The following is a 17,458-nucleotide window of genomic DNA, read 5'->3' as shown; positions in this document are numbered from 1 at the left end:
TCTTGAGGAAGGTTAAGGTGTACAGTTTGTTAAGATTTTGTGTAACCCGTGCGAAGCCGGGGCGGGTCGCTAGTACTCATATAAGAAGCACAAAAAATACTTCCATATTTATTTCTATACCTATGAAGAAATCTGTTATTTTTGATAAATTTTCGCACTTTTTCTTTCGTTGAGCGGGAGCTCGTTTAGGACGTGCACATTTCTCGCTTGCCCAGGTGCGACTAAAATCAACTTGTACAATTTGTCATAAGGTAAGCGCTTCAATTTTGGAACGCCTATAACATATCTTGAGTTATAATAAGTCATTGGTAAAAGGTTTTATGTCATTTCGAGTTAGTAAGGAGTTACGACTTTTATGCAGAAATTCCGTTACATAGTGTTATTTAATTTAACTTCAATCATTATTATTCACTACCATGGGACTTAATGGAGTAAAATTAAGATTTAGACACAACGCCGAGATCACGGGAACAACACAGTCCTCGAAACGTCAGAAGTTTTAAAACAATTTTACGCGATTAAGTCGCTGTGAATAATAATGAGTAAAAATCGTAAAAGTTTAAATCAAAACTTCAATCGTTAAATATTCCTTAACTCGAAGTTTATTAATTTAAAACGACAGGCACACAACATTTGAAAGCAAACATTCAAGTGCCTACCCAAAAAGACGATCATAATGAATAGCAAACTCATTTACTGTTCCCGAACTTTCCACACACGCTCTTTGCAAAGTCAAAGGGTTTCCAGCAAAATTATATGCAAGTTAAATATGATGAACATGCGTTATGATGCGGGGAAGGCGGCTGCCATACAAACTCATTTAAAATTAGGGAAAATTGGCGGTAATTTGCGGAAGAAAAAGTTGAGGTTACTCTGTTGATTTGACGACGATTGATAAGACGACCGGTTTGGCCTAGTGGGTCAAACAGAGTCAGTGATTTGGTCAAATGACTGAATTTTTCTAGGGAAATGATGATATGGATTCGCCATTTTAACATCCTGCGTGATTTGATCATATCCCTTACAGACTTGTTCAAATCTCTGTTTTGATCAATTCCCTGCGATAGACATATCATGATGTGGAAACCATTCATGAAATGATCAGTTGGCAACACCGACCGTTGGTTTGACGACCGGTCTGGCCTAGTGGGTAGTGACACTGCCTGTGAAGCTGATGGTCCTGGGTTCAAATCCCGGTAAGGGCATTTATTTGTGTGATGATCACAAATATTTGTTCCTAAGTCATGGGCGTTTCCTATGTATACAAGTATGTATTTATCTATCGTCGCCTAGCGTCCATAGTATTTTATTTATCTCTGTAGTATCTGTGTAGATAGATGTGTGTACATATTATAAGCTTTATACGACTTAATTTATTTATAACCCATAACAAAAAATTTTAAGCTTAATGTGGGACTAGAAAAATTATCCGATGACCTATATTTATATTTTTTTTAAATATTCCATTTGTATGAGCTAACTGCCTCAGCGTGTGTTTAATAATTATTCATGTATCAACATCGGGTATAGCGCACGGCAAAATTGAGGGGATTATATCAGTTTCGACACCGTCGGTGGCTTTTACTGTCAATATTTATGTATACACCCCAGGCCAAAAGTATGGAAACAAACTTATATGACAATAAAAAACTGTAATTTTCAATTTATTCTGTTTACTTATTGACAATTCAAAAACAAAAGAGTAAAATGATAATAGAACATTTTAAAAGTAAATTACTTATAATTTTCTTTAATAAAACTGTAAATTCAACCTTTCGTAGAAAAACAATTAAGAAGGTTGATTTGTATGTTCTCTCAAATTTATATATTTTTCGCATATTAGGATGTTTTAATAGTTTGGGTGCTGTTTTAATTTTATAAAACTGCCTAAAGTAATTTTTGCGTTACCAATACACAATAATAATAATGGAAATATTAAAAATTAAGAAAAATAACTTTGTTTCCATACTTATGGACTGGGGTGTATAAGTAGGTACACTTTCATGGGATATTTATCTACATTCGCTGCTACTAATTTAATCCTAACCGTACATTCCGACGGTACAATCTGACAGTACTATCTGACGAATAATTTTAAAATGTAATGGCGTTATACGGCTGCTAACTTAATCAGTTGTTGATCGTCGTTTGTCCCTATCTGTCGTGATGCCATAGAGAGGGACAAACGATGATCATCAGCTGATTAACTTAGCAGACATTTATGAATAATGCAATAAGTCTCTTTCACATTCACAGTATCACAACAAAGAGGTGGTAGTTTATGTTAGAGATGCCCCGAATAGATGGATTTGGCCGAATGCCGAATATTCGGCATCTCTCTCGGTTGAAGCGCCGAATATTCGGTATGACATGTAAACATTTTGAGTCACAATTATTATGAAAACTGATCGCCAACAAAGCATAACGTTTGCTCAGATATATATTTTTGTGGAACTGTTTTTGTTTTTTTTTAATATTTTTTAATCAACAAATGCTCAAAAAAGATAGTATTTAACAACTTTCCAAGAAAATATATTTAACTATTAAATATACCTAGTTTTTGGTTAGTTTTATTGTGTATTTTTTTCTTTTTAGGTAATATGCAATAGGTATTCGATATTCGGCCGTATACCGAATATTCGGCAAAGTAGCCGAAACAACCGAATACCGAATAGTTACCGAATGTTCGTGGCATCTCTGGTTTACATTAAAAGCATTTTTACAATACCAAAGCGAAACTCGTGTAAGCTTCAAATTTTAATTTCTCCCGGGAATCATAGAAATTTAAAAGTCTGCCTTGTCGAGGCTTTTCAAGAATTTTTATATAGCTTTTAGACCGCCAGCCCGGGACAGATTATTATGAACTAGTTCTTCTTGATGAATGACAACTTATTAAGAGGAAAATGGGACGGCCGCTTGTTCATACAAAACCAGTCCCCTGCATTTTCTCCACTGGATACAATACAATACAAACCCTCTTTATTGCACAACCTCAGAATAAATGTACATGGAAACACAAATAACACACATATATTACGGATATACTGACGTTATGGAAAATATTTTAACATAATTTCATGTGTATTAACCACATTTTGATTTTTTTTTATATTTTTTATTTTTATAAGAATTAGGAGCAAAAACCAATTTCCATATAAATTTTTAAATACCCTTAACTCCTATGATAAAGTCCGTCAACCAAATCTTGTCAGTAGTAAAAGGCGGCAAATTTGAAAAATCGCGGGTTAGCAACACTGTGTTCGAATAATTCCAAAATGCGTGTCATCTGTGTTTTATCTGTGGAATGCGGATCGTGATGGGATCGTGAATGACAGCCGTCACCTTATTTGTTTTCATTTGGTTTTCATTCTGAATCGTTTCTGTTTCAAGAGATATTTCTGCTGTCACCATTAAATACCAATACATTAAATAAGAATAAGCAAAGCTAAGGGGCCTACAATGTACAATCATGCTCGTTGATGGTAAACATTACTAAAAATTGAGGTTATGACAAGTACATACTGGAAGAACTCTTTCGAACTTTTAAGATTATGTTCAGTTTTTTTGTTTTAGGGTTAAAAGGCATAAATAAAATTAAAACGTATGCCTAAATCTATCCAACAAGACCATAAATTGTGTCCTGGAAACCGTCCATAGGCCCACATGTCTAATATTTTCAGCAATCAGCTGTGACTACAAAGATGCAATAGAATACTACAGAGTATTATGCTTGGTTGAAGTGACCCGGTAACATTGGTAACTTCATTATATTTTTTCAATTAATGACCTGAATTATAGTGTAAGCTAAAGTGACCCTTATCTTATTTACCTTTAAATTAAATAAACACCCAAATATCAGTTGTTTTCTTTTTAATATGTAATCCTATTGTACAATATAGCTGGTCAACCAAATCTTGTCAGTAAAAAAAGGCGCGAAATTCAAATTTTCTATGGGATGATACCCTTCGCGCCTACATTTTTCAAATTTGCCGCCTTTTTCTACTGTCAAGATCTGGTTGACCAAGTATATATACCAACCAAAAAAATTACACAGGTAAGTATGTCATATTCATCCAGAAGAGTACACTAATTTACATTAACAAGTGGCATATTATATTGTAAATAACAAATATATGCACTATCTAATTATCTGCATTTTGATATGATTTTATTTTAGTAAACTTAGAAGACATAGATAGGGAGTTGTTTTTGATATCTTCAAATTTGTTCATCATTTTGATTAACATTGTTTTAACATCGCTTTTAAATTGTCCGTCCATGTTTCAAATTTTTTCAATAAACCGCGAGTGACAATTTGAATTGACGTACGCAGGGCGCGCTCAGCGGAAAAAAAAATCTTTTGGTTCGATGTACATTGCTGCTTTTCTTAGCGCAATACTGCTCTTTGAGTGTTGCCCTACTTTAGTTTGCTTTACATTGCTACTGACAAGATTTGGTTGACGGACTATAGTTAAAAATTCGAAAAAATCAAATGAAGGGTATATCTGTGGTTGATATACATCTATCCATATCCAGAGAGGAAAATGAGGACTACGTTTGTATTAAAACAATAAATCTTGCAATAATAGTTAAGGCTGGTAATCTTTTTTATTTACCACGACTGGTCACGCGTGCGACCCGCCTGATGGTCGGCGGCCAGCGCAGCCTATGGACGCTTGTTGCTCCATAGCATAGGGCCCCATGCCTCCCTAAGGACTAGACGATAGGAAGGAATGGAAGAAAGCGATTTCGCGTGGTCGACCACTTTTTCGTTATAAGTTGAAGGTGATATCTCTGATATAACTGATATAACTGGCCACCCTAAACTAAAAATGAATTCTATTCACCTATAAACAGAATTCATTTTTGTATAAGGTTTCAATAACGGCCAGCCTTCAATAACCAGCCACCTTATACTAAAATGAATTCTGTTTATAGGTGAATAGAATTCATTTTTTAGTTAAGGGAGGCCAGTTAATAATAGGTGGCCAGTTACTGGCGAATTACCCTATATCAAGAATTACCTAACATTTATTTTCTTGCTTCACCAAAACAAATATGTTTTGTTAGAAAACTTGAAGATCATTGACTATTGACAACTCTAAACGACTAACTGACGTAGCTGCGGGCAAAAGCTAATACTTTTATTAAACTAATTAGGTAGGTATCTAACAAAATCTATAACCCATAATGGTTTTAAAAACAAATTTCCATTGGATAAACGACAATTATTCCCCACTTATCAACCCTCTCATCCCAATTTAAATTAATCAAAAACATTTCAAAACCCCATTAAGCTCGAAACTTCACTAAAATTAGAGACCAGTAAATGATAAAGATAGCTATGCGTTATACGTTGCGTTTGTTCTCGTTGGTGTAGTATTATTAATATTATCATACACGAAACAAGTGCGAAAAATAGGAAATCCACCACTCGTTGCGTTCGCTTGTGTATCATACAACGTTTTACAGTACATGAGTATGGCCCTTTAAATCGACGTAGTTACGTAATGTGCTTATTATAACGCCTGATGTCGTAATGTAGCACCAGATGTACTGTAAACGTATATTAAGGTACACTAGGTTCCGCCCGCAGAGTTTTTGAGAAATCGTGGCGCTCGTTCAAATCACAATACGATTGCCAAAAATGTATTGTGCGATGCGACACACACTTATGTGGTGGCTGTAATGAATCGTGACTTACGGCCCGATTTGAACAATGCCTATAATAAGTGACATCGGTACGATACCGATCTGTCTGTGTCAAAAGTGACTTTTTTTGGTTGAAGAAATGTATCTTCAGACACTGATAGACCGGTGGGATCGTACCGCTGTGACTTCTTATAAACATGGTTAGAATCGGGCCGTTTTTCCAGAGATTGACAGTCCTTATTAATAACTCGTCACCCCTAAACCCCTTCAATTCTCAATGACATCCATTTGGAAAGTTTTTACGGCCCATAAACGGCAACAACCGTGTCGTCAAAATTTAATCGGCCGTTTTGAAAAGTCGGTTCCGTCGGAATAAAACAAAGGAGTCGATTAATTCGAGCCGGTCGGTTTACCGCACTACAGGTTGGGTGGTCAGTAAGGGAATGTTTTGAGAGGATGATAAACTAGGAACTGTATTCAAAGGGATTACATCTACTGGGCCTTATTGAAAATCAGCGCCACAGAGAGCGATGACCTATTTATGAGCGTAGTCCTTATAATTATGTGTTATTTTGACTTACAGGCCAATTCGAACATGCACTGACATTAAACCGATATTAGAATGATATTGGAAAAAATATCAGTTAGCTAGAGTCGGACCGAAGATAAGTCTGCAGCGAATTTGATAGCACAGAGCGTAGAAGTGTTATCTTAAACGTCAATATCTATGAAATTATGACGTTTAAAATAACATGTACACGCTCTGTGCTATCAAACTCACTGCAGACTTATTTTGCCCCGACTCTATCATTCGCGCTTTCATTTCGCTCAAACTAAGCAATTTCGCGCAAGAATTAGCGGGCGAGACTCTAGTAAAAATATTTCTTCTTCTCCAAAAGTCAAAGGGGCCGGCTCTGATTAAATACTCTGTTAAAGTTTTGATTTTGATCTCAAACAAACAATACCCAACACCACAACAAAGATAACAAAGGAGTCAATTAATTTGAGCCGGTCGGTTTACCGCACTACAGGGTGGGCGGTCGGTAAGGGAATGTTTTGGGAGGTTACACTTGAATGAACTAGCGGCATTTGAACTTGAAACATCAATTCATGGTTATCAATGCAAAATGTATGCATCCGATATATTTTTGGGTTGCGGAAATATGACCACATCTCCGACTTCCGTTCTCAGCTCGATTGGCTCCCGATCCGTCGGCGCAGGGACGTACACATCCTGTCACTGCTCTTCAACGTCCTGTTCAATCCAACCTCCCCACCATATCTTTCTGAAAGATTTACATACCTGGCGGATGGTAGTGGTCATCACTTGAAATCGAATGCAAACCGCTGTGTAACAAGACTCGGTCATACTCCAGGTCCTTCACAGTGCGCGCTGTGCAGTTGTGGAACAAGTTACCGTTATCCCTTAGACAGTCCCAGTCGGTAGCATCACTCAAGACTAAATTGCATAAACTATGGCTATCCAATGACTTGTGTTCTGGTTGAGTACTAAATATTTTTATTTAATTATGTGATTTATTTATATGTATGTATTCATATTAATATTTATTATATATGTGTATTTATATTAGAATGTAGGCTAAAGGTTTTAATTATTTACTTGGGTAATAATTGAACCATAGTTTACTTTTCTGTACATGTGTTCGTTTGTCTGTCATTTTCATTTGTCTACTCTCAATCGCTCAAAGGTTGACTGGAAGAGATCCCTTATAGGGATAAGTTCGCCTTTGTACATTGTATACTTTCTTTTAATTGTATCTTAACCTGTCTTATGTACAATAAAGTGTTTACATACATACATACATCAATAAAATATGTACCATTTCAATGACGATTGATAGGCCATTTTGAACGTGCACCTGACATTAATGGTCGGACAGACAGACAGACGCAGACGAGTGATCCTATAAGGGTTCCGTTTTTTCCTTTTTAGGTACCGAACCCTAAAAATGAAAAGGAGGATAAATCGGGGTCGCGATCGCACCAGCTTATTGTTTCTAAGTTTATTATTTAACACCCTGTATATTATTTACTGCATTCTCTACTTTAGAAAGCACAATCATGGCGGGCCGTAGCCCGTAGCAATTACACTTGTAGCTGCGCTACGCTGTAGCGTTACAGCGATTTGAATACTTGCATTTTTAAACGGAGTACTTTGCTTCAAATGTATACGGGCTGAATGGGAACGGTTTAGTATAAAACATCGTAATTTTATACAAATTGCGTGGCGCTTAAGACCTTGTTTGTTGAAATCATTTTATTTGTTCGTGGTAAGAGCAGCCTGAGAAATGAGTTGCAGCTCAATTTGCTCAAGTTTTTAGAATGAATTAAACTATTTTGAGAGGAAATGTAGGTTAATATGGATGTTAACAAATAAAATATTCTTTTTCATAATATAGCAGTGATGTCACTTGCCAGTAATGTCAAATTACATAATCTAAAAAAAACTGCAATATACGAGTATACGATTTATCAATTACTAGCTTCTGCCCGCGACTGCGTCTGCTTGGTATAATGTTAATGGTCGATAAAAACTATATCCTATGTCCTTTTTTGGGCCTCAAACTATCTTCATACCAAATTTCATCTAAATCGATTCAGTGATTTAAGCGTAAAGAGAGTTTTGAATTTATAATATTAATTGAGAATTCCTATCAGATGTTAGTTTAACTATAATTTTCATCTAGCTAATCAATCATATTTCTTCCTAAAACTGTTATTTTGAAGTTCTTCTTCCCAACCTTCCAATTAAATGTTAGTACAATAGCGCACTCATAAAATATAAATAAATTATTCCGTGAGCTAAAATGTAATGCAAAATTGGTAATTATACGCATAGCTGTTTAATTAATTAATACGGAATTAAAATAATTCGAACATTGGTAAGTACGTAATAATTTATGAATGACGTTCATTTATTCACTGTGCGCTTGTATTGAACTTTTATGGAAAATATCCTATTTTAGAAGTGAAAACTTCTTTAGCGGCGCTGTGCACTTTTTGTGATGGGGAAAAAATGTTAAACTCGTAATAGGTGTCACGTGACCGTAAGACGTAAGACGGACACGAGGCCTGATCGAAAAACTGTTACTTCAATGTCATTGAGTTTTTCTTTACTGATTTAAATACCATCTAGTGAGTTTCGCTCTAACTGGTATTAATATAACTCGAGTACTAACAGTGATGTGCTTAGGGGTTATCAAGTAATGCGACGAAATAACGCTAGATGACGTTAACCTTAATTATACATAGTGCTGCAGACATTTTGCAATAGTGATTGAGTTTTCACTTCTGCCGGCACTCCCTGAGTGCAACCCGTTGTTTTTTTTAAATAATGAAATACAGTATAATTAAATATATTAAATATATTTAACCGAATTTAATGCAGCTACATTTTGCCATAATGATAGGTATACTTAGGTATGAACATTGAATGAAAGAGAATTAAATAAACCATTTTAATATCTGTGTTTTGTGTCATTTAAGCCGATTTAAGAACTTACAAATTGATATTAATTTTCATATGCCATTATGTGAAAATTATTTTCTCGGCAATATTTAATTTTAAAATTTAAGGCGGTAATCGCTCTGTATATTTTTAAAATAATGATAATTTTCTTTGAATAGTTATAGTACTTATAGTTTTAGGTTAGGTTTGATTTTTTGATTATGTTGCCAACCGATCATTTCAAGAATGGTTTCCACATCATGATATTTCTATGATTTGACCACGACATATATTATACCATCATAAATATGTATTTAGACATAGACATAGACATATAATTTTTTTATTCAACATCACAGAAATTGGCAGAGTTAACAGTGTGTAACAATGTGTGTGTATAGAGTGTGTGTTTGTGTGTGTATTTATTAACTTATATTTTATTGTTGTTCCAGATGAGGCCTACGTCGCGGTGCGTGGCGCTCATAGCGCTCATCGTCGCCGCCAACGCTCAGTCAGTTGAAGGTAAACAAATTATTTATGTACCAGAGTCCAGGCCGCGTAGCCAAGATGCCAATCGCTTGCGCTTCGTAGCGATCGAAACGCAACTGTCCCTGTCGCACAAATATGGCAGAGTGATAGAGAGACACAAAGCGTTTCGGTGTCGAAGCGATAGCGATTGTAACCTTGGCTAGGCCGGCAGAACTAACTAAATTCATAAAATAAGCGACGGTCGAACGTTATAACTTGTAACCGTAGCAGAAATGCGACAACGGCGGCATCTCAATCACACGCTTCAAAAGCGGTTTTAGTACAAGCTTCTTAGATGTTAATTTGATCAAACGAAATATTATTAAGCTTAGAATAAAAATAAAAATATAAACAAAATATAAATAAAACACGAAACGAAAACACACAACAATAGTCAATAACCCACGAAACACGAAATATTATTGTCTGTGAAAAACGCGATCTTCTCTCACAGAGGTCTAAACACTAAACATACTTTTACTAAGAGGCTCCAGCAATTATGGATTACGCCCATTATTATTGCTACGAACTATTTATTCAATTTCACCATTAAATGTGAGCGACATGTGTAATGACTCGATTCACTAAATCAATTGTACCTTTTAACAGATTTCAAAGTCAGAATAGAGCAATAGATATCGCGCAAGTACTTGTAGCGACACAACGTAAAATACGGAGTATATCACCATTCACCTACAAATCCCAAACAAAAATATAATATTTAATTAACAACTCAAAACACATTGTTACATTCAAAACGCGAGCAGCGAATTGCCTTGCATTTTGTCATGCAAATATCGCAATCTGGCGACTTTTAGGCCGATTCTGATGAATTTGATCTAGTTAAAGAAATGACACTGTTGAGAGTTGATTGACTGAGATGTTGAGATCATATCAAGAACAAATCTTGATACTTAAATTAAAAACCTGTACTTAAATTAAAAACTACAATCATGGTTTTCATATAATTTTAATACGAAATTGAGTCAGCGTGCACGCTGCGCCCGTAGCACGGTCGCATTTTTATCAGCTGTCACCATGCCTGTCACGTTCTAACAAGTATGCAAGTGCGAAAGTGACAGGCATAGTGACAGGCGATAAAAATGGAACCTGCCACCGCTGATTGGTCCTCACGAAATCCAATCAGGTGTCGTCTAATAAGACAGCTCGCTCATATTTACTGGTGCGCGTGAGATGCTTGGTGACACGACTCAAGCTCGTGTCAAAACCTTGTCAATTTTTAAAAACAGAATTGGCCTCCTACGACTTTAAATCCCTTAAAAGCAACAGAATTCGTATTATGACGTCTCTAAATAGCTTCAAGCGAAAATAGATCGTCAGTTGTAGTAATAAGACTTATAATTGGTTGGAGTTTATGTGTTTACAAAGTTGGGCTTTGTGCTAACGCTCATTCTCCATTCAGTTCAATACACAGTACTCAGATTTTTTAAGAGTATTTTCGTAGAGTTGTGACGTAAGAGTTTTTGGAATGACTTGGCTTTTAAGAAGATTAGTGCCTTATTATGAATAAAAGCTTCCATGAGGTGGTACGTGCAGTATTTACCCGACTGCGTCAGAAGGGTAATGTTTTTTATGTATTTTGTTCCTCGACGTTTAATTGTCCTCTTGCACATTTAAACAGTCATAATTATGTATTCTCACATCCATTATATTCTGTTAATATTTCAGAATAGATAATAGTGTTGAATTATTGACCATTACCTACCAAGCTTTTACGGCGTTATTCATAAACGTCTTCGAAGTTGCTGTTCTAAGCTGATGATCATCGTTTGTCCCTCTCTATGGCATAACGACAGATAGGGATAAACGTCGATCATCAACTGATTACATTAGCATCCATTTATGAATAACGCCATTAGAGCTGAATGGCATGACATAATACCGTAATGGCCGTCATACAATGTGATGATCTATGTTAGTTTGAAATAGTATACCTATTGATATAACCTGTTGACTGCTGCAGCTTTTATCAAGCTGTAAACAGGTTTTTATTAATGCCGTAATGAACGGCATTGTGATATTTAATACTCTATAATGTGGCGAACGGTCTGGCCTAGTGAGTAGTCACCTAGTGACCTTGCCTGTGAAGCCGATGGTCCTGGGTTCGAGTCCCGGTAAGGGCATTTATTTGTGTGTTGAACACAAACATTTGTTCCCCCGAGTGTTTTCTATGTATATAAAAATATGTATTTATCTATATAAGTATGTATGTCGTCGCCTAGCACCCATAGCACAAGCTTTGCTTAGTTTGGGGCTAGGTTGATCTGTGTGAGATATCCCCTAATATTTATTTATTTATGTTTATTTTTTATTAAAAGTTACTCGTTGCTTGAAATCGTTTACCTACTGATATAGTTTGTTCACTGCGGCAGCTTTTATCAAGCTGTAAGCACGCTGCTTGAGCTTTAAGAACTGAATGGCATCACTACTTATTAAATTTAATACCGTAATGCGCCCTCATACAATCTCTCATGTAACTAAGCTATGTTATATTTAAATTGTGCTTACTGTACACTCGCCATCAGATATATCGGAGCGACCGAGGTGCTCTAAAATATCTGAAAACGACTCTAACGCCTTGATAATAGAGGCGTGTCAGATATTTAATTGTGAGCGCCTTGGCCGCTCCGATGATGGCGACTGTAAGTACCATAAAATGTGTTCCTTTGCCCCAAAATTCGAATTTAAATTGAATTTTAAAATAAGTATAATATTGTGTATATTTTAAAGTAGATCATCACTACTACGAGTATCATGTTGTAACTTAAATGAGGTTCTGATATAAAGATAAAGATAAAAGATAAAAAACAGTTTATTGCCACAACTAGAAATCTTACATTCTTACAACTACAAATCTTACAATTAGAATAAACACCTTAAACATAGTAGGTAGGAACTAACATTAATTTAAATTTCATATTGTTATAGGCAATGGGTACCAGTCTCAGCCCGTGCTAGATATGTGGCATGCATATATCCAGCGCTGATTTTCAGCATGGTCCCTTTCTATATATATATATATATATACGTATAACATTAATAATTAATTACATAAACGTGTATGTAATTAATTAAACTTTGATTTAGATTATTGATTTTATTTGATTTCCTATGAGCTAGTTAGGTTAAAATTTTCTTATACTATATAAAAACTGTTGGACCACAATTTCCCAGTAGGGAGTAAAGTAGGCATATTTTGGACCATCCCACTAACCCGGGGTTAACCGGTTAAACCATTAACCTAATCTCAAGTTGTAATTGGTAACCATGGTAACTCCAGTTTTAACCGGTTAACTCCGGAATGATGCAAGTGGGCCAAAGATTCTCGGTTAAAGGAAATATGTAGTCGTTCGAAAAGGCCGTTTTCATATGCATTAATCTTTTTTACTGCCACTAAAAATGGGCTGGGAAGTCACACTTATATTTTATTAAAACACTTGGCCAGTATTTTACATTGAAACTATCTTTAAAGTTTTCAATTCGAAGTAAGAACCCGTTTAAACACGTTTGAATTGAAGAAAGTTAAGAAATTAAACATTATAATTACAACTCAGCACTAATTATAATTACTCAAACAATATGTAGGTACCTACCTAATTATTACACAGTACCTAATAGGTAATCAACTGTAGTATCTTCTTAAATTTACTTTGTAGGTACAGTCACGCTCCGTATTGTTACGCCATTTAGGGTTCTAGCTAAATTGGACAATTCATAGCCTCAGTATGAAACAACCAATTTAGCTAGGACCCTAAATGGCGTAACGATCCCTGTGGTGACCGAACATACTTGAAACTTGAAACTAAGTAACAATCTAACGAGGTCTCGTGAATCCAATACTTGGGGAGCATAGGCAGCATACAATAAACAAACATGCTGTAAAATAAAACAAAAAAGTATGCAAATAATATGCAATATGGGTTGCCGTTGTGACTGTATGTGCATAACATTGTATTCCACCTTATTGTACACGGTAAACAATAACTGATTTATATTCTATTCTATTCTATTCTATTCAATTAATGAATATGTAAGTATACTACGCCGCTATCAAGGTCATTACACATCCCCAACACTATCGCTGTACCTGTGACACATAAACTAATGACACTAATATAATAACCGCTATCTGAGGAAATAAAGTTGCCACAAGAGCTCTTATCGACGCCTTTTCTCGAGAGAACCGGGGCCTCCGGGTGCGAGTTATGGATGTAATAGGAATAGTTCTTAAATAGTTTCATCTATACCTTGGTTGGGTTGGTACCAGAACCTCTAGTGTAAATCTCATTTGATAGCGTGACAAGCATTCGCGTTTGCGTTATGTCTATTTTAGTATGGGATTTTATAGTTTTATATTTTATAGTTTTGAAAACAATAAGTCCCATACAAAAGGACGCAAACGCGAACGACACGTCGCGCTATCGAATGAAATTTACACTAAGTGTAAGGCGTAAGTGGACGCTCGAGTTGGGCGTGCAGCGGGGCGGGGCGTTCGGCGTGCATGTTAAATAAATGCAAGCGTATAGGAGCGGCCTTAGTGCACGCTGCTCAAATTACTTGTGAGCCCGACGCCACGCTGCACGCCCCGCCGAACGCTCCGCGTCGAGCGTTCCACTCAAGCCTTACACTACGGATACAGGAGCTGTATTCTAATTTAACAGTTTGTTATAGTTTTGAACTGGTTTTGATACGACATTGACTCATTTTGGTCTCGTCTCACATGTACCTCGTATCAGCGTAAGCGATCTTCAATGTCGTATTAAAACCAGTGCAAAACCTTAACAAATTTTAAATTTTGGTACAGCCTCTAGGACAACGCATCAAAAGTGTTATCATTTGTATACGTATCTGGCGATCTAGCATGAGTTGCGTTCTCACGCGCAATCCATACATCTTGCGCGACTTCAAGTATGGAGTCGCGCGCGAGAACGCAACGCATGCTAGACCGCCTGGTTTTGCAAGACAATGGATACATATCTACCTACCTATAAAGAGTTTATGACTACTGCCTTCTATTGCAAATCTTTACAAAGAGCTGCGGCCTATCACATCATATCCAACAAATAGCAAATATAAGTTGATACACTCGCGGCGATATCTGCTCATTGGAAACGTTTCGTCATCTCGCCGCGATAACACATGAAATATTTCTCTCATTGCTCGCCTCCGTGTGTGTTATACTGATGGGGAGAAAGAAGAACAAATGCTTTATCGAATTAACTTTTATTATATTCACGTTGTATAATCTTATATATATTTTTTCTGGGAGACTTGCTCGGAAACATATACATAGGTTGTACGTATATAAACTCAAAGACGCGCGTTTTCCCAGAGATAAGACATGACTAGATCGATTTTTCCCAAAAATTAATTCCGAGATCCCCGAAATGTACCTATATATATAATATAAAATAGGTATACAAGAATATAGGTATAAGATACCTACCTAGAGTATTTAAGATGTACAAATGGCGTCTCTGTTTTTATTTCACATACAGTAACTGAGTGAAAATTCTACTTTTGCTGACGTGTATCCCGCCCCTGTGTCCACATATGAAGGGTATCCATTAACTTTATTTGCCGACATTTCCCCCAAACTAAAGGGGCTCGGATATCGGCAGATTGGAATGATGTATTGTTGGCAGATTTCATTTGGTGGCCAAGAATCGTTGATTCGCGATCTTTTTTGTGCCCGAGTTGACAGATGTGCGATTCTGATTATATGGCCTTTGTTTACATTGAATAACGTAAACAAAGGTCATTTAATTTAAGGCCGTTATATTATTGTATCAATTATCCCCCAAACAATCAGCCCGTTCCAGTCCCCTGCTGGACAAAGGCCTCTCCCAAGGTACGCCACAGAGCCCGGTCTGCAGCTTAAAAAAAATGATTAAAAATTTAAAACTAATTGACACTGTAAAGGGGGCACCCACTCATGTTAAACATAAATCTAGTTACAAATAAGGTCGCATATATTATAAGCGCAGAGTCATTTCCTATTCGGATCCATGTGAACAGGAATCCAGCACACCGGACTCCTTATATCGTCAGAAACAGCCACAAGTATTTTATGCATCCAGTCGCTGCCGGCCCTCCTGTACAAGTCATCCCGCCATCTAGCCTCTGGCGTCCCACGCTACGTTTGCCCAGATGCGGTCTCCACTCCAGAACACGCATACTCCAGCGGTTATCGGTTCTGCGACATATGTGGCCAGCCCATTGCCACTTCAACGTACTAACTTTCAAGTTTACGGGCCTGATTTAGTTAAATTATGTTTTATCCCTTTCTTACTAATATATAAGTCAAAATGACAGATAAAGACAAACGATTCGTAGCTAATTCAGGCTAGTAACGCGTTTATGAAATATGAATAACGCCAATCATTAAGGGGAGCATGTACTGCTCGCCCTTAGTATTAGTCAAAGATAGTCTAGCCTTTCTAAGATGGCACATAGCCGAGAGATTGCCTTTCAAGGTTGTTGGCGTTTAAAAAGTTATGATAAGAGAGGTTGCGAATTATTAGGATTAGGACTATTAAATAAATTATGTGATTTAGATTGAATCCGAATGTTACCTTTAGTTTTAAACTGTCTTCATATTTTTAAACTAAAAAGAAAAATCAGGTTCTTCTCAACTCGATACACGCGAGAAATAAAAAAGTTAAAATAGTTTTGATTAGTTTTCAAGTGAACGCAAACTTTTCCACAAAAGAAACACCTTTGAAATCGCAACTTTAAAAAAGTCTCACAACAGAACCGGCAACATTCCAATCGCTACAGAAAATGCAATAAAAAGTAAAATTTATAAGATTATTTGCCAAAAAATCGTTTTTAATCGTTCAATAGTCTTTGATCACTGTACTTTTCGTTAAGAAATCATCTACTACTCCTCGGGACTCCTGAAGACGACTTATTATAACTCGTTTCGGCGCGATTCGGGAAATTAATTAGTGATTCACTAGATATGAAATAATAAATATATGTGACGTTCCACGGCAAAAGGTACCTTATGGCGGCTGGGGCTTACGCTATTATTAACGCCGCTCCAATATTCAGCCGGGGCAGTGGTACCTTTTTTCCGCGGAACGTCACATATCTGTACTATAAATAAAATAAAATAAATAAAAAGTCATTTATTGTCGCAAAACACAGTAACAAAATAAAACAAACAAGGAAAAAGAAAAAAAAAAGAAAAAGAAAAAAAAGAAAAAGAAAAAACTTTACTATTTCATATCTAGTGAATCTCTTATTCATTTTCTGAATCGCGCCGTTTAGCTCAAGTATGTTTTGGCAAACCGGGTGTTAATGGTTTTATTACTCTATTGTAAAATAACAGTCAAGCCATTTCGATCGATAACATTCATCAGTGCACATAAGATTTCTTCAACAATACCGTACATTACCTTTATAGTTTGTCAAAGGACTGTCTCATTACAAACATAGACAAAGAGAATCATACTATCTTTGTCTTACACTAGTACTAGCACCCAAAAGAAAAGGATGAGTATAGTTTTAGTCGTTCTTATTTACTTACAAATTGGTTTGACCAACTATAGAAGCTCAATTTCATAGTTATAATAATATAATTTCGTATTTGACTCGACTTATTCATAAATCGATTTTATTGTTCCATATCCGGGGATCGCGTAAAACTGGTTTAGACTACAAGAACTTGCCTAGCACAAACTTATAAAAATGTTCCAAAACTTATAAAAATTCTCACCGCAGTTTAAAAAGTTCATTTAAAAGTTTTGCAATGGCCGCAAAATGTTTCATTAAAGCACTATA

General features: G+C 36.1%; 1 protein-coding gene and 1 long non-coding RNA gene across 3 annotated transcripts in view; both read left to right on the top strand.

Annotated features, from left to right (window-relative positions):
- The window catches only part of LOC134654243 (uncharacterized), a 206,942-nt gene that overhangs the window by 110,548 nt on the left and 78,936 nt on the right, over positions 1 to 17,458 (top strand). The window lies entirely within an intron of this gene.
- Positions 1 to 17,458, top strand: part of LOC134654185 (Ig-like and fibronectin type-III domain-containing protein 1) — a 103,102-nt gene that overhangs the window by 11,122 nt on the left and 74,522 nt on the right. For both annotated transcript variants that reach the window (XM_063509637.1, XM_063509636.1), the window contains exon 2: positions 9,574 to 9,643. In XM_063509637.1, the coding sequence (XP_063365707.1) occupies positions 9,574 to 9,643 (70 nt within the window). The remainder of the gene's footprint in view (positions 1 to 9,573; positions 9,644 to 17,458) is intronic.

This window comes from Cydia amplana, chromosome 14, assembly GCF_948474715.1.
Source record: "Cydia amplana chromosome 14, ilCydAmpl1.1, whole genome shotgun sequence".
NCBI classification, from domain to species: Eukaryota; Metazoa; Arthropoda; class Insecta; order Lepidoptera; family Tortricidae; genus Cydia; species Cydia amplana.
This window is presented reverse-complemented; position numbering and strand designations above follow the sequence as displayed.